General features: G+C 51.7%; 1 protein-coding gene across 5 annotated transcripts in view; it reads left to right on the forward strand.

The window, feature by feature from the left end:
• The window catches only part of NLRC5 (NLR family CARD domain containing 5), a 92,167-nt gene that overhangs the window by 59,499 nt on the left and 14,682 nt on the right, over positions 1-17,986 (forward strand). For all 5 annotated transcript variants that reach the window (XM_055554387.1, XM_055554390.1, XM_055554386.1 and 2 more), the window contains 13 exons: positions 40-129; positions 1,341-1,385; positions 2,435-2,521; positions 3,329-3,412; positions 5,722-5,805; positions 8,562-8,651; positions 8,843-8,905; positions 11,719-11,805; positions 13,622-13,705; positions 14,532-14,621; positions 15,054-15,119; positions 17,082-17,165; positions 17,240-17,323. In XM_055554387.1, the coding sequence (XP_055410362.1) occupies positions 40-129; positions 1,341-1,385; positions 2,435-2,521; positions 3,329-3,412; positions 5,722-5,805; positions 8,562-8,651; positions 8,843-8,905; positions 11,719-11,805; positions 13,622-13,705; positions 14,532-14,621; positions 15,054-15,119; positions 17,082-17,165; positions 17,240-17,323 (1,038 nt within the window). The remainder of the gene's footprint in view (positions 1-39; positions 130-1,340; positions 1,386-2,434; positions 2,522-3,328; positions 3,413-5,721; positions 5,806-8,561; positions 8,652-8,842; positions 8,906-11,718; positions 11,806-13,621; positions 13,706-14,531; positions 14,622-15,053; positions 15,120-17,081; positions 17,166-17,239; positions 17,324-17,986) is intronic.

Here is a 17,986-nt window from a genome sequence, read left to right on the forward strand (position 1 = left end):
CTGAGTGACCTCATCCACAACATCCCTCTGATTCTCCAGCCTCAGTGAGAACCATTTGTCCCTGGAGGGTGTGTTCAGTTTGACCCAGTGCTTCTCTACTCTGCGGTGGCTTCTACATTTGGAATTCAGGTGAGAGTGCCCCTGGGACCCTGTCCTGTCCCTCGTCTGTCCCACTCATGATGCAGCATCCTCAGGGCTCTGGTGTGATACCAGGCCCAGTGAACAACTGGTGTGTGTCTGTGGAATGATTGAATAGATGAATGATTAAATATAGCTCCAGGAATGCTCAAATTTCTCGAAATTCATCATGGGACACAATCCGTATACTGTCCCATACTTACTCTCTGGGTTGCCCTGGGAGACTTCTAAGGAAACTGAGCGCTCTCTGGTAGCCATTGAATTTTCAGGGACCCGCCTGAATGGTGGGGTCTCTGGAGCTGATGAGAGTGTAGAAGGGAAGGCACCATTAAAAAGAATGAAATTATGCCACTGGCAGCAACATGGATGGACCTAGAGACTGTCATACTGAGTGAAGTAGATCAGACAGAGAAGGAGAAATATTGTATGACATCCCTTATATGTGGAATCTAAAGAGAAATGATACAAATGAACTTACAAAGCAGAAACAGACTCACAGAGAGCAAACTTATGGTTGCTGGTGGGAAGGATAGGGGGAAGGGATAGTTAGGGAGTTTGGGATGGACTGATACACTCTTCTATATTTAAAATGTATAACCAGCAAGGCCCTACTGATAGCACAGGGAACTCGGTCAATGTTGTGTGGCAGCCTGGATGGGGGGGAAGTTTGGAGGAAAATGGATATATGTATACGTATGCCTGAGTCCCTTCCCTGTTCACCTGAAGCTATCACAATATTGTTAATTGGCTATGGCCCAATACAAAACTTAAAGTTTAAAAAAAGAAGAAGAAGAAAAAGGGAAGGCACCCAGCCAAGCAGCCCTGGGCCAGGCAAAGCAGATCTTCCCTGGTTTCAGGTAAAGTCTGCCCGTTCCTCCCGTCCCCCTTCCCAGAGTAGGTGGTGCAGTAGCAGAAAGACCAGGTTCAAAAGTCCAGGCTCACTGCTCACTGGCTGGGTTGCTTTGAGCAGATCACTAGGTCTCTCTATACCTCAGTTTCCTCGTCTGTGACGTGGACGATTTTATTGTGAGCATCAAAGACCTGTCAGTGGTGAGCTTTGTATGTAGTATGTTTATTGTCCCGTTTGCTGAGAAAACAGGCCACCATTAATTAACCCAGCGTGTCTGGTCTCTCGCCTTGCCGCTGCCTGGGAAGGGAGCCCTTGGCCCTTTCTTATGCTACTGCTTTCTCTCTGTTTACAGCTCTGCGAGCCAACACGTTATCCTGAGAGGTGACAAAAGAGGCAGGTAAGGAGGGGAAGCTCTGAGGTGTGGACAGGGTATGGTCCCCTCTCTCTCTGGTCCCCACCTCCTATATGTACCCCTGCCCCCAGGCCCATACTGACCGCTGTTAGCTATAGAGTAACCCACCCATATCTGACAGGCTGGAATGGATCACCTCTGTAACCCTTTTCCCCGTATTAATGTGCAGTAATCAGCTGCCTTAAATCTTTTCTCAGAAGGTGTGCACGTGGGAGGGAGGGCGGAGCCGACGGGTGATGCTACCACAAGACAGGTGCCAGCAGATAGCGGCTGTGTGGGAGGGTGGCGGGGAGCAGCCCTGTCTCTGCCTCCAGGGACCTTTGTAGAACGGTGGGCTGCCTGCTGTCTATGGGGTCACACAGAGTCGGACACAACTGAAGTGACTTAGCAGCAGCAGCGGCAGCAGACTCCTCCCTTCCTGTGAATCACTGCCCTTCCACACGCTGAGTATCACATTTGAGAAACCAAGAACCGTTGGTGCTCTGAAAAAGTTTCCATGCCTTTGCGGTAAACAAGTTCCTTCTGTGCCAGGGCTCCGGGCTGCCCCCTAGTGGAGGCAGGCCACCTGGTCTCACCTTGGCCGGAACAAGGGCGCCTCAAGTGGGGCCAGCTGGGCAGAGTGCATTTCCAGACAATGCCTTAGAGAAAAGCCTCACGGTAGCAAGTGGGCTGCCTGAAGCCGGGGTGGTCTTGCTTGCCGAGCTAGGGTCTCCATTTCTAGGGATTCTCTGGGTTCTTGAAACCAGAAGGATCAAGGCACAGAGAGGGGAAGTCATGTGAATGCTGCCCACAGTGATGGTCAGAAAGAGGAGGGCTCTTGTCCTCGCACCCCTCAACCTGGTCAGGTGCTGCCCACGTGGACAGGTATAAGCTGTGGGCATCCTCGCTCTGACTTCCCTTCCCTGGGCCTCAGTTGCCCCATCCGTCCAGGGAGGGGCTTTACTGTGACAAGGGCTCCTACCAGCCCTAATGAGTTGCGTCTTCCGATATGGATGCTTGGAATTTTCCTCTCAAGATGGTTTCCCTGCTTGCAGGGATCTGTTGGCTGCTGGATCTTTGCCAGAGTTGCGAGCTGGAGCTCGGTTGGGATTTGGTCAGCGCCACGTCCCCAGGAGCTTCTGGTACCGTCTTATTGCCTCTTGTTTGGGGGTAACCACAATGGGGTGAAGGGTGAGGGAGTGGAGAGTCTGGGAGGGCTGCTGATGGGACTGCGGGATCCAACATTCCCCTTGTGGAGGAGTCCATGTTATTTTCTCGGAAGACTTCCCAGCCCTACTGTGAGGGGCTGTGAGACCCTGGCTGGGCCCCTCCTTTCTCTGGGGTTGATTTCCTCACCTAAGAAGAGAGACACCGTAGCTCATAGCTGGTGCCTGAACAGGGTTATGGGGGAGCAGGGAGGGGCAGGAAGCAGGCAGGGTATAAACACCTCGTGGGGAGGGGGCGGTGGCGGGGAGTGAAGGTTTGGCTCCCGGGGAGCATTTCTAGGTGGCTGGAGCTTATATGGAGAGAGTGGAGGAGAGTGGAGACATGGGAAAGGTGTTTCACTTTTACCCTAATGATACTGGGGAGCCACAAAGGGTTTTCAGCACAGGAGAGGGTGGTCAGATTTATACTGTTACAGATAAGATGCCAGCAGGGTGGAGGCTTGCAGGGAGGCAAGAGGGGGAACCCAAGGGATGTTAAAGTAACCCTGGTACGTGAAAGTGGTAGCCTGGATGTAGGCAGGAGTCCCAGGAGGACTTGGGACTGGATCAGAGCTGCTGAGCACTCAGGGGGCCTTGATTGTGACTGTCAGAGTAGGGGGCCTGGGGCCTGTAGGGGGTGGGGTGTTCCGTGTCAGGGGAGGGGCCGGTGGCCTGCAGGTTTGGGGGCTGCACAGGGTCCCTGAGCCCTCCCTGACCTCATCATGCTTGCTGGCCCCTTTTCAGCCTCAAGGAATGTCAGCTGGAGCCCCTGAGCCTCTCCCACCTCTGCAAGTCTCTGGAGAAGTGCCCAGGGCCCCTGGAAGTCCAGTAAGTACTGAGGACACAGCCCAGGGCCACAGCGTGGGCACCTGCCCAGTGACCTGGGGTGTGGGTGGCCTGGTTAGAGGCCAGGTGAGTCCTTCCTGGTCCCTTCCTGCCAGACCCCGCAGCCCGACCCCAGGGGAGTTCCTGGAGGCTCGGTGCCTCCCAGTGGCCCCAGCTTCAGGCACCTCACCCCTCCCCCTGAGAGAGGCTGTGCCAGGCCTGGGGCTTCATCTCCTGTCTGCTCAACTCAGGGCACCTGGGAGCCCCAGTCTGCCCCCACCTCACCCTGGGAGCCCCACCCTGGCTCCCACCTGGGCCTGCCTCTGTGGCTGGAACCTGTCACTCTGAAGGCTCCTCCTCAGGGGATCCCGTCCACCCCGGATACCAGCTCACCCCAGAATACCTGGGTCTGTGACCAGAGGCTGGGCTTAGAATCAGGAGTCCTGGCTCAGCCACCAACCAGCTGGATGACTTAAGGCAAATAAATGGCTTTAACCTCTTGGGTCTCAGCTTTGTCATCTGCAAAGTGGTCAGTCAGACTTTTCCTGCCTTCATCATCATTGCTGTCATTTTCTTATAATAATTACCATAAAATAAAGAAACCCAAGACAAACCTGCCTCCCCTAAATAACCCCTTCCCTTTTTAACTCAGCATCGTTGTCTGTCCTGGTGGCCCTCTCCATTTGTGTATACAGCTTTTTCCTGTTTGAAGTCACAGGCCAGCTACATTCTGCAGTTTCACTTTACATTGCCCCATATGTTCTTTTCCATTTTCCTAGGTTTTTTCTTTTCCCTTGCTTTCTGGCTCCCATTTCCAATGCCCTTCTGGCCCTTGCAACAAGCTCATTATCCATTATTATTAACATTATCATTGTTAAAAATATCCTTATGTTGACACCAGGGGTGTGTCCTTTCATGCCTCTCTCCTTGTTCAAATACATATGGACACAGAGGACGAGGGAGTGTGATGTTGTTAACAGACACAGGATCTCAACAAGCTCTGCAACAACCTTTTGTCTATCACAGAACATTGTGGCTTTCCTGAAATATCGAGACGTGTGGAACCAATGAATTTTCAAACAAACCATTTATTTTAGAACAGTTGGTGACTTGTTTTATAGAAAAGCTGCAAAGCTAGTCCAGAGTTCCCTCACCCACTCACCCCTGCTTGTTAATATCTTTTATATCATGGTACATGACGTGTACGTTTCAGCATTCCATGTGAGATGTTGTAATGGGTAAAGGTTCTGTTGCTTCAAAAACAACAACAACAGTGTGTAAACCCAGCATTGACCCAAGCAGAGGCCATGGCACTATGTCTGTTGGGTGTCCAGTGGAAAGCCACTGGTGTTTGTGGTCAGACCACCCCTCAATGAAAGCCACTGTTCTGCCTGTGCCCTGAGCCCCAGACCCAGTCCTAGGACAGAGGAGGTATAGCTGAGCCTACAGCCTGGGTCCTGCCAGGCTCCTCGCTTCCAACTCCAGAACCACAGGCGGCCCCTGCCACTGTTCCCCACAAGCTGGGTTCCCCTCCAGCCAGAAAAGCACATGTTGGGGTGCTCCTGACAACCCCAGCAAGGGGAAAGGGCAGCCTTCAAGGGACCAAGGACAGGGACAGAGAGAAGAAGGGGAAGCAAGAGGGGAGGAGGCAGAAGGAAAACACTGTCCAAATGCCTCTGGGGGTCAGGTGGTGGCTCCCAACTCCCAGGGAGGGCTGTATGTAAATCCCAGAGTGCTGGGAGATGCTGGTCAACACAGTCCTCCAGCCAGAGCAGAGATCACAGGGTGGGTATCAGGAGTTCCTCCTAAGTGGGCTGGCTTCTGATGAGTCATCTAGACAAGCGATCAGCTGGTTGGTCTGGTTTTGATGGACAATCAGAGATCCGAGCTACCTTGCGTCTCTTCTTTGCTGACCCATTAAATGCCTGAAGTGCCACTGGTCTGTTCACTACCTTGGGTTAAGGCAGCATTCTCTTCTTAACAAGCATGTTCCACCGAGTACCAATCCTCAAGGCCCTCAAAAGAATGATCCTTCTTGTCCATGTCTTTTGGGGAAAAATATACCTACTATAGTCCCTTAGAAATTCCCAAGGCACAAGGGCAGATTAAAGGCTCTGAGAAGTCCTGCAGCCAAGAAAATTAATGTGACTTAACCCAGCATTTTCCAAGCATGTATGACCTTCCTTTTCCTCCAGCCTCAATGATAACTCAAGGACCCAGTATTCAGAGGGGGTGTTTTGGGCAGTCCTGGTATAGAACCCATCTAGCTTTTCCCCATGTCCCCCAGCTCATTCAGATGCTTTGTTTCTCAGATTGTCCTGCGAGGTGCTGAGTGACCAGAGCCTGGAGACCCTGCTGCACCACCTACCGCAGCTCCCCCAGCTAAGCCTGCTGCAGTAAGACCGGTTTCCCCGTTTCCCCATGCAGAGACGAGGCTCTTGCATTGGGAAGCCATTCCCTTCTGCCCCTCCATCCTTCTCTTGAGCTGTTTCATAATTTTACCTGGCACAACTTGGAGCTTAAGTCTGCTTCCAGCTCTTCCCTAATACTTTATCAACCTCGGAGGAGTTATTGGACCCCTCTAAGCCTCAGTTTCCTCATCTGACAAATGGGACTAATAGTCTTCGCCCTCCCCCCAGGGTTGGGATTCAGACAAGACAGTTGCTCTAAAAGCACCTTGAAGAATGGAAGGCCTGTGACAACCGGGCCAATTTACCTCTTCCTACCCACAGAAAGGTCACCTGCTCCTCTAAAGAGACTTTACAGTTGTAGGTCATGTATATGTCACACACCCGTTTTGAAAGGTCACCATCTAATTCTGTAAAAGGGGAATTTAAACAGCATCCCCCAAAGTATTTAAAACTCTGTTTTCTAATTTCAGCTCAGACTGCTTAGAATTTAAAAAGGATTTACTTTAAATATTTCTCTAGCAGGGAGCAAAAGCAGCTGTAGCTGAGATGGAAAAATACAGCAGAAAATTAAATTGTGCCATTAAGAACAGCAACATTAAATACTCCTGCTAAGGATCTCTCAGCCACCTGAGACGGCTCTTGTCACATCCAGGATCTTACTTATCCCTGAGTCCTATGGAGAGGGAGGAGACATGTGACTTCTCAGAGGTGGGCAAGTGTTGGACTGTGTAGCCTACCAGGCTCCTCTGTCCACGGAATTCTCCAGGCAAGAATAGGGGAGTCGTTGCCCATTCCTTTCTGTAGGGGATCTTCCCGACCCAGGGTCTCCTGCATTGCAGGCAGATTCTTTACCGTCTGAGCCACCAGGGAAGCCCCAAGTGTGGCAGAGCCCATGTCGAAATACAGAACCCACTATGGTTCCTCCCTGCCAGGAAAGGGTGGGTTCCTTGGGACACATAAGTTGCAGGTTAAAATAAATGAGTAGGAAACCTCAGACCAGAGAGGGGCTTCTCTATGCCCAGGTCACACAGCATCAGTGCCCGACTCTTCATCTATCTTTGGAATGAGGTGACCAGCCTGACTCTCACCAGTGCTTAAACTTTGTATTACGCAGTCCATACTGTTTGTACACTGCTCTGAAGCACTGTTTGGGACGCTGGAGACACAACGGAGAGGGAAAAAAAAATGACCAGACCCTTGTCTATTTGGAGCTTACCTTGTAGTAGGAGAGGTCAATAAGCAGAGTGAAAGCAAATAAGATGAATTCAGACGGTGATAATGTATTTTTCCAGGTAATATAGTAATGAGTGATTATTGGAGGTGATTTAGACAATGGCGAGAGTGGTCAGGGACCACCTCTAAGGAGGGACACTGGGATATGGCCAGAGGGAGGAGAGGGAGCCAGCCTTGTGCAAAGCAGGGAACAGCATGCCAAGGAGATGGAACAGCATGCATGAGGCCCTGAGGCAGGGTGGAGCTTTGCGTGTTCAAGGAACAGGCAGAAGGCCAGTGTGGCCAGAGCACAGTGGCCAGCAGGGTTGTAGGAGAGAAGGTAGAGAAACAAGCCTGGGCCTGGTCACACAGGGCCTGGTAGCCATGGGGAGGAGTTTGGGATTTTGCCCAAGGAGACCTGAAAAGGAGAGGAATGATTTGTGTTTTCAAAAGCTTAGTCTGGCGGCTGGGTGGAGAAGGGATCCCAGGACAAGCATGGAAGTCAGAGCACAGAGGAGCTGTGCAGCCAGAATAAGAGATGAGGGGGCTGGGAATGGGAAGGGGAGAGGGAAGTATATAGATTCAGGGTGGACCTTGGAGGTGGAACTGACAAGACACGCTGATGGAAGGCTGATGGAGCGAGGCAGATGGAGGCACCAAGGATGCCTCCAGGAGCAAGGTGGAAGCATGTCACTTTCTCTAAGGCAATGCTTCCCAACTGTGGGTGATTTTGCTCCTTAGGGGACACTCAGGATGGAGACGTTTTTGTTGTCTTTGGTGGAGGGGGCGGGAGGTTGTGCTCCTGCTGGCATCTAGGGAGTTGTTCAGTCGCTTGGTCACGTCTGACTCTGTGACCCCATGGACTGCTGCATGCCAGGCTTCCCTGTCCTTCACTATCTCCCAGAGTCTGCTCAAACTCATGTCCACTGAGTCAATGATACCATCCAACCATCTCGTCCTCTGTCATCCCCTTCTCCTCCTGCCCTCAATCTTTCCTGGCATCTAGTGAGTAGAGGTCTGGGATGCTGCTAAACTTCCTAGTGGACAGCCCCCAATACCAAAAAATCATCTTGGTAGTGCTGACCTTGAGAAACTCTTATGGCTTGCATCTTCCCGCTCCCTGTCAGCAAGGGCTCACCTGCTAGTCCTTGGGATAGAAGCAGTATAATACTAACAACACAACAAGCATGGGGTATTGTGTTAGGCAGTGCACAAGCTTAATGTTTCAGTACTCACAACACCCTAGAGGAAGGTGTGTCATAAGTAGTCCATGTTTTTCAGATAAGGAAACTGAGGCTCAGAGAGGTTAAGTGACTTGTCCAAGGACACACAGCCTACAAGCAGGACTAGAGCCAAACCTAAGCCCACTTGACCCTGAGCTCTTATTTTTCCCTCTTGAGTCGCTGCCTCTTTCCTTATTGCCTGGCTCACCTGCCAGTGCCCCCCATCCTTTGTGTCCAGGTTTCTTGCCCACCGATCTTGCTTGGCTCCAACTTGCTCACATAGGACCCCACCTCTTTCTCTGTCAGACTGAGCCAGACGCAACTGCCTCCAAGGAGCCCCCTCCTGCTAGCTGACCTCTTCAGCCTGTGCCCACAGGTTCAGAAGGTGGATCTCAGGTGGGCATTGCCCTGGGGCAACCAGAACTCAGCTGGGAGGGTGGTGCTGGAGGTTGTTGGATGTGAAGGGTGGGGGTGAGGGCAGTGGGACCCAAATCAGAGATTCAGCTGCTCAAGAAGGGGAACCTGCCCCCTGGGGGCATCCTGAAGCTGTGGTCGAAGGTGGCTGACGAAGGTGCTGTCTGTTCCAGGTCCCTGCGTCATTTGACCCTGCATCTCAGGTGTAGTGAGGAGCAGGAAGACAGGTGCTGTTGGTAAGTCCCCCGGAACCGGGCCCTGGTATGACGGGATGATCGGGGACAGACAGACAGTTCTCTCGTATGTCCAGAGCAGAGGACAGACTGAGAGGGCCGGGCACTGTTGTGGGCAAATGAGGAGTCCACAGCAGACTGGATTAGAGCTCAAGGACAGCTCCGAGGAAAAGGACTCCACTCCACTCCTGCCCCCAGGCTTTAACAGCCCCAGAACTTCCCTGGTGGTCTAGTGGCTAAGACTCTGCACTTCGCTTGCAGTGGGGTATGGGTTTGATCACTGGTCAGAGAACTAAGATTTGGCATGCCATGCAGCATGGTCAAAAATAAATAAATAAAATCTTAAAAAAAAAAATCCCAGCCTCACCAGGATCTGGCACCCCAGGCAGGTTCCTTAAGCTCTCCGATCCTCAGCTTCCACTGAGAGAAGGGAGCTGGTGATGGCAGATGGTAGATTACAGGCTGTTGGCAAAGATGATACGAGGCAACATGTGAAACACAAGCGCCACTCACAGTTACGAAAGCCCCCCTCCCCTGACTCCTGGACCAATGCTTTGTGGTTGTCTCGGTGACAGGGGGCAGGCATTGCACAGGAGGCAGGATGATGGGCTGAGGGGGCAACCTTTAAATGCACAGATGACATTTCTGGTAGCTACCCGATGCCACTGGCTCACCAAGTGACCATGGACCAGACCTTTCTCCTCTGTGTCTCAGCCTTCTCAGCTGTGAAATAACAATACATGAAGAGCTGATATTTGTTGAGCATCTGCAGGACACCATTCTGAGAGCCTCATGCACATTACATCCTAGAAGCCTCTCAGCTGTGGTCACGCCACAGGTTGGGGTGCAGCTAGGACTTGAATCCAGGCAGTACTACAGCGCTCCTAGCCCAGGGGTGAACAAATGTGCTCTGTAAAGGGTTAGATCAGAAGTCTGAAAGCAGCACAGACAATATATAAACAGTGGCGTGTCTGTGTGCCAGTAAAGTTGGAGTTGTGAACACTGAGACTTGAATTCATGTAATGTTTACATGTCGTGAAATGTTACTCTTCTTTTGACTTTTTTTTCTCAACTATTTGAAAATGGATAGACCATTCTTAGCGTGCTGGTCATATAAAACAGGCTGCCTTGGGCAGTAGTTTTTCCAGTTCCTATCCTAACCCAGCACAATGGTGACTTCTAGAATACCTTCATAGTTTCCAAATCTGATTTCCAAAATGTAGGACATAAACCAGGATGGGATGATTTTTAGGAGGTTGGGCTGATAGTAGAGTACTTCAGTTCAGTTCAGTCGCTCAGTCATGACCCCATGGACTGCAGCACGGCAGGCTTCCCTGTCCATCACCAACTCCCAGAGCTTGCTCAAACTCAAGTCCATCAAGTTGGTGATGCCATCCAACCATCTCATCCCCTGTCGTCCCCTTCTTCTCCCACCCTCAATCTTTCCCAGCATCAGGGTCTTTTCCAATGAGTCAGTTCTTCATATCGGGTAGCCAAAGTATTGGAGCTTCAGCATCAGTCCTTCCAGTGAATAGTCAGAACTGATTTCCTTTAGGATTGACTGGTTTGATCTGCTCGCAGTCCAAGGGACTCTCAAGAGTCTTCTCCACCACAGTTTAAAAGCATCAATTCTCCCACGCTCAGCTTTCTTTACAGTCCAACTCTCACATCCATACGTGACTACTGGTTCACTGTCATCAAATTCTTCCTTTTTCAAAAATTCTGTGTTTGATTAAGGCCCTGGTGGCTCAGACAGTAAAGAATCTGCCTGCAATGCAGGAGATTCCTGGGTTAGATCCCTGGGTCGGGAAGATCCCCTGGAGAAGGGAATGGCTACCCACTCCAGTATTCTTGCCTGGAGAATTCCATGGACAGAGGAGCCTGGGGGCTACAGTCCATGGGGTCACAAAGAGTCAGACACGACTGAAGCACCAAGCACACACAAGGCCAAGCGGAAGTGTCAGTTGCCTCTTAGCATGTCTGTAACACCTCTTCACGTCTGCTAAGCTCCCTTGTAAGTAGAAGGAGAGCCCTCAGCAGGTGCCAGTATCTGGCTTGAATATAATGATGATATTTTGTCCTCATTTCCTGCATCCTTATCCTTACGGTCTGTTTGGGGCAGGAAATGCTAGTTTTCCATTGGAGTAAGTGATACAAGGTTTTCTTTTCTGATAAGTGCATTAAATAAAAAGAATGAGCTGATTTAAAAATAAGAAATAAATAGTAGTATAATAAGGAATTTGGGACTGAAAAAATGGAAAGTAACTGATAAAAATTTGAGTTACTGGTTGTAGGTACTTGATCATTCTAAGTTTATTTTTTAAGTTGCTGGCTGGCCATAAGCTATCCATTTACCTTGTTGTTGTGTGGTATCTGTGTAAGCCTCTCAAAGACAGACTTTACTATTACTTTGATTCCAGTATGAATAACCCTCCACATAAGGAGACATCACCCTGGGTATCCTCCACTCCACCCCCATGTCTGCTCATTAAAGTGACCCTAAGAGCTATAGTTCACCTTGACTGAATCAGAATCACCCTGGAGAGCCTTGTTCCAGAGGCTGTTTATTCAGCGGGTCTGGGTTGTGTTCCCAGCATGTGCCTCTCACCACGCTCCCAAAGGGGTGCTGTTGGGGCTGGTCAGGGACCCCACTTTGAGAACCATCCCCTCAAAGAGGAAACATATGTGGGATCTGCTGGGCGGGGGAGGTGGTACGGGTGGGTACTGGATGTTTCTAGAGAGTCCAAGCTTGAGTGAAGCCCCGTTGGAGCTTCGAGGCCATACCCAGCTTAGGGACCCCATCTCCCTTCCTGCAGCAGGTTTACTGACTGCGGCCTCCGCCAGGAGCATGTGGAGCCGCTGTGTGGGTTGCTGAGCAAGTGTGAAGACCTCCACCAGCTGGAGTAAGTTGGAGCATGTCCTGCATGGCACCTGAAGGGGGTGTGTGTGTGTGTGTGTGTGTGTGTGTGTGTGTGTGTGTACACACCCATGCATGCTCTCAGGACCACCTAACAGAGGAGAGGATGCCTGGGACTCAGTCACATCTGTAAAGTTTTTCTGTCCCCATCTTATCCCTCCCATCCTCCACTGCTACCATGTAGAGCTAGTTCAGTGTGTACCCCTGATCAATTTAGGGGAGCCCTTTGCAAAGGACTGGGCCTCCCTGGTGGCTCAGATGGTTAAGAATCCACCTGCAATGCAAGAGACTTCGGTTCGATCCCTGGGTCCGGAAGATCCCCTCGAGAAGGGAATGGCCACCCACTCCAGTATTCTTGCCTGGAGAATCCCACGGACAGAGGAGCCTGGAGGGCTGCAGTCCACAGGGTTGCAAAGAGTCAAACACAGCTGAGACTAACACTTTTAGTTACTTTCACTTCGCAAAGGGCCACAGGAGCCCCTTGGCCTCTTGTTATTCAAGGCATTGGGGCTCTGCTGGCTGGTGGAGCCTGAAATGAAGGGTCTGTTGACTTGCTGAGCAGGTGGTTAAGAATAGCCAATGCCTCTGCTTACAGAGGGCCCGGAGCCAGCCAGCGTAGGGATGTGTGGGCTCTCAGGCTGATGAGAAGTGGTATCAGTGTGGCCTGTCTTGGGTGCCTGAATAGCGCAGCCCTGCATGGGTAGGGAAAAAAGAGCTTTGAGCACTTTTTCCACTATTCTAAGTGCTTTACATATCCTTTTTATCCTCCTTCTCAACAACCCTGGATAGCATAGATGAGCGGACTGAGAGAGTTTAAAAATCTGTGTTAAGTCACACACTTAGTTCAATGCAGAGCCTTTACTCAGAACTGTTAGAACTCCAGCTTAGGACAAGCAGAACATACAGAGAGCTATCCACCAAAAAAAAAAAAAATTTCAATTCCTTGTGGTGTGGCCAAGGAGAGAAATGTGGCTGATGAAAATCATGGATTTTAAAGAAAGATGAATAAGCAGATGTGTTTTGAGTTTTTCAGTTTTTTCATTCTAGAGGGAACTTTTTCATATTCTAAAAATTATTTCACTAAGTGCCTTCCTGAGACAGTTTTTTCATTTTTAAAGTGTCTCAGGAAAAGATGGAAATAAATAAACCTCAAAAGGCTTATCATCAGAGGCAAAATAAGCTCAAATTTGCAGGGTAAAAATCAGATATTCCCAGGCACAGATTATTTTGTTCCTGAAACTATAGCTAAAACCATAAGATGCTACAAATGAAGGGAAATAAAGTCTTCAAGTGCAGTTTCTGATATTGCATTCCCAAATCAAAAGCAGAAATATTTTGGGTAAATGCATCCTCCAAATGTCTGTCTTTTTCCTGCATTTACTCTGGCTCAAAAATGATGGCTCCCAACAGGTAGAGGCCGAGTGCGCAGTAAAAAGCTAATTGCTTTTTCTCTAATTGCTGAAAGCCTGCTGGAGTCCCAGGAGTGGTCACCAGATACTGAAGGGGAAGATGAGGACTGGTTAACTGTGGTGCTGGTGGGGGGATGGGGGTGATCGTGCTAGTGCTGATGGAGGTGACGGGGATGCAGACAGGGATGCAAGTAGCAGTGATGGGATGGTGCTGGTGGTGATGACGGTGCTGTGGGGACAGAAGTTGTGCACAGTGGTGGAGGTGATGGTGGAGGTGATGGTGGAGGTGATGGTGGAGGTGATGACGGTGCGGGGCAGGTAGAGGAGCAGTGATGCTCACTGAAGAGCAGGCACGTCAGATCACCAGCCACCTCCTCCTCGTACCTCTTGCAGCCTCTCAGCAAACCTGCTGGGTGATGATGGGCTCCGGTGCCTCCTGGAATGTCTCCCCAAGGTGCCCGTCTCCGGTTCGCTCGAGTAAGTAATGAGCAGCCCCGAGGACAGCTAGGAGGAAGACTCCCCAGGGCCCGGAATGTTACTGGGCTTCTTTTCAGGCACCCCCTGAAGAACTCCAGGGGACAAGGGCTGGGGAGGGGGTGATCTTTACCTTGATTCCCCCCACCCACCCACCTTGGGTCCTTTCCTCCTTCCTTCATTGCCCACTATTGGCAGAGCTCTCACCAAACACCCGCGAGAGACTGTGACTAATTTTCGGTGGCCCAAGTTGACTCCAGGCAGGGAGCAACAGTTCATCCCCAATCAGCTGCAGAAATCTCAGTTGTCCTGGCTCTTGGTCCGTCCATCCTATCCCTGAAGCCCCCCCTGACCAGATTTAGGGGACACAGATTTGGAGATGTCGCCTCAGCAGGGAGGGCCCCTGGGGAGTCATCTTCAGTCACTCAGTCTCCCCAGTGACCTGGGAGACTGACGTCCAGACCCAGGATACAGCCCGTTGCTAGGCAACTGAGCTTTGCGCTCCGGGCATCCCTGGCCCCCATGGAGCTGGAGCTGGCGGCCTGGCCTTATCACTGCCCTCACCCCCAGTCTCAGACTACAGGGGCAGCAGGCACAGTGGAGGTAACTCTCAAAGATTTCAGAGTATGCTGCCTGGCCTGCCAGGGTGGCGATAGCGCCCCTCTGGCTTCTCTCTGGACCTCAGTGTTTCCAACTTGAGGATGGAGACTTGGACACTGAGGACTCCCCTCTAGGAAATGACAGCTGGAATGGAGGAGGTGAAGGGGCTGGGCAGGGCTCCACTGAGGTGCTGCCTCACCCCTCATCCTGAACCTCTTTTCTCTTCTAGTCTAAGCCACAACAGTATGTCTCAGGAAAGCGTCTTGTGCCTGGTGGAGGCTCTCCCCTCCTGTCCACGTGTCCGGGAGGCCTCAGTGAAGTAAGGAAACATTGGTGCCGCTTGCTGATGATGGGGAAGGATATACCCAGCTTAGGGACCCAATCTCCCTTCCTGCAGCAGGTTCACTGATTGCATGCTCAGTGGCCCTCTGTCTGTATGACTTGGAGCAACCTCTGAGTCTCTCTGAGTCTCAGAGTTCACTGATTGTGGGATCACAGTTTCCATCTTCTGAGGCCCGTGTGCGCACGCATGGGGCCCAGGGAGGCCACCGGGTGGGGAAACGCCAGGTTTAGCATCTTCGAAGGAGGAGGTGGGGGTCTCCTCTGGTCAGCAAGGGTCTCTCCCGTGGCTTCTACCCTCCCGTGCCCCTGTGGACCCAGCCCCCATCCCTCCCTGTACCCCCTGGCACCTGGGTCCTAGGGACGCTGGCAAGGCTGGGCCTTGGGCTTCCATACACCCCTCTCTCTGCAGCCTGGGCTCCAAGCAGAGCTTCCAGATTCACTTCTCCCGACAGGAGGAGGCTGGGAAGACACTGAGGTAATTTGTGGTCTGGGGTGACGGGAAAGGCAGGGGAACCAGGGATAGGCGGCTGACCCTGTGGTGGCCTCCATGCCTCCTTCCTCCCAAGGTCCCCTCCTCCTTCACACACCCTGCCTGGAGCTACCGCCTGGGTTTGTCTGTCCTACATCTGCCCCCAGTCTCCCCATACCTTCAGCTCCTGGACCAGGCCTTCGAGTGGTGTTTGTGTGCCTTAGCCACAGCCTAACTGAGTCTGGAGGTTTCTGAGTTAAACAGTCAGACTCTGGACCCTCTTGGGGTAGATCTCAGCAAATAATCCACCTGCCAATGCAGGAGATGCAGGTTTGATCCCTGGGCCGGGAAGATCCCCTGGAGAAGGGAGTGGCAACCCCTTCCAGTGTTCTTGCCTGGAGGATCCCCAAGGACAAGGAGGCTGGTGGGCTAGTCTATGGTGTTGCAGAGTTGGACTCGAGTTAGTGACTAACACTTTCTCTTCTTCCGCTCTACCACTTAATAGCTGTGTGACCTTGGACCAGTGACTTGACCGCTCTGTCTAAATTCCTCACCTGTAAAATGAGAATAAGAGTGAGACCTACCTTTTAGGGTTATTGTGAGGATTAAATGAGTAAATGTGTTTCAAGTACCTGGAAAAGACCTGCCTTATTTGAGTGCTGTATCAGTTATTTTTTATGTAATTCCCCCCTGGTAGCCTCAGGCTCTGTCTTTCTCAGCCTTGGGTGAGTTTCTCTACATGTCTTGCTTCACCTGTGATCGTGGCCTCTGAATTGGTCCCCTGCCTCTGACCAGGCCTCCTCCAATCCCCCCGCAGCCCCCAGAGGGACTTTCCCAGCATGCACGTCTGACTGTGGTACTCCACTGCTCTGAGCCCTGCAGTAGCTCCCAAGTGCCCTGAGGATAAATTTCAAATCCTTAGCCTGGTCTTCGCAGAGTCTGATCTGGTTGCCACCTCCTGCCGTGTTCTCCCTCACTTCTCCCACCCCCCTACACACACCACCCTCACACCAAATATGTACATACCACACACAGACACACACACACACACGCAGCATAATACATCACACACATGCACGCACACCAGACATATCCCCTGTACACACCACACATAACATGCACACATCACACACACCACTCATATACCACATGTGTGCACACAGATTCAGCCACAAGGGATCTTTGTTTACCAAGCACGCACTGCCTGATGAAGTATCCCTGCTTCTGGGCACTCAGCCTGGCATTCTCTTCCCTGCCTTTTCTGAAATCAAATTCTCCCAATGCTGTATGACCCAGCTCACATGTCAGCCCTTCCTGGATGCCTCCGGTGGCCCCTGTCCTGTGAGAGGGAGCGGCCCTCTTGTGCTGTGCTGGGCTCTCTTTTCAGCCCGTCTGTGAGACACTGCTCCGGGGCCTGTGTGCTGGCCACACAGGCCGGGCCCTGGGAGGACAGGGCCATAGCAAGTATCCCAGCCCCACCCCGCCCCCCTCACCCAAGGGAGCCTGGAGTAGGGTGGGCCTGGAGACTAGGGAAGTGGTTACAGGTTTAGGGGCTGGAGTCAGGCTGACTTGGATTGAAACCCAAATCTGTCGCTGCTTTTTTCCAACTGTGCGTCCTTGGGTTGGTCAGTCTTTTTGCCTGTAGGTGATGCCGTTGGGGTTCAGTGAGATGCCACACGTAAGGCAGGCATGCCTGCTTGCTCACGGGGTGCACCCAGAGGCTGGGCCAGGGCCGGCCTTAGAGTCAGGGCTCAGTGAGTGATGACTCTAGCACTTTCTTGGGAGGTGGTCTCTCCAAAGAGAAGCTCCCAGAGCACAGGCTGCACTTGGGCCTTTTTTCAGGTCCTGGTCCAGGCCTTTGCACCCAGGGGGGGGCTCCCCCAAGGGTCCTGAGGGAAGCTGGGGGACAGCAGGACTGTAGTCCCGACAGGCTTTGCCCAAGCTCTGCCCCTTGCCCTCTGCCCTCAGGCTGAGCGAGTGCCACTTCAAGCCAGAGCACATGCCCAGACTGGCCGCCAGCCTGAGCCAGGCCCTGCAGCTGGCGGAGCTCACGTGAGTGACTGGGCCCAGCCCATGGGGGCAGCTGAGGGGTGGGGGCTCCCTGCCAGAACGACCTCTGTCCACAGGCTGACCTGGTGTTTCCCGGGCCTGGAGCAGCTGATCGTCCTCCTGGGTCTGCTAACGTGGCCGACGGGGGTGCTCACTCTCAGGTACTGCCTGCCCGTGACTCTGGGAGGGGACTGTGGTAGGAATGGAGGGCAGAAGTGGGCTCTGAAGAAGAGTTTCCTCCAAGGTCACAGTCTTAGCCATTTCCTGCATCCAGAACCCTGCCATCTGGATGCAGAGGCCCCCCCACCCCATTAGTCCCAGAAACCCCTTCAGGTGCAGAAAAGCTCCCCCACCTCCAATCCAAGGTAGGACCTGTACTTGAGGACTTCAGAAAAAAAGGAGACTTAAAAGGATACCCGGGGACTTTCCGTACTTCCTCTGCAGGGGCACAGGTGTGATCCCTGGTTAGGATACTAAGATCCGCATGCCCCACCACATGGCCATAAAAATAAAAGACACCCAGCCAAGGTCAGAAATAACATGTAACAAATATGTTCACTCTGATCTTTTGAAAACTTTCAGAAAAACAGAGAAGATTCCAGAAAGTAGAAAAGCAATTTTGAAAACTCATCATCACCTAGGTTTGACAGTTCATGTTTTTCCATATTTGCTTTGTATTTTTTAACTAAGATAAGTTATTGATCTCATAAACTATCACGCCAAAAGAGTTCACTGCAAGTCTTAAAAAAATAAGGACGTTATCTACATAACCACAGTTGAATTAGGACCCCTACAAAAATGAGTAACAAGTCCTTAGTGTCGGG

The sequence above is a fragment of the Bubalus kerabau genome, chromosome 17 (assembly GCF_029407905.1).
Source record: "Bubalus kerabau isolate K-KA32 ecotype Philippines breed swamp buffalo chromosome 17, PCC_UOA_SB_1v2, whole genome shotgun sequence".
Lineage (NCBI taxonomy): Eukaryota > Metazoa > Chordata > Mammalia > Artiodactyla > Bovidae > Bubalus > Bubalus kerabau.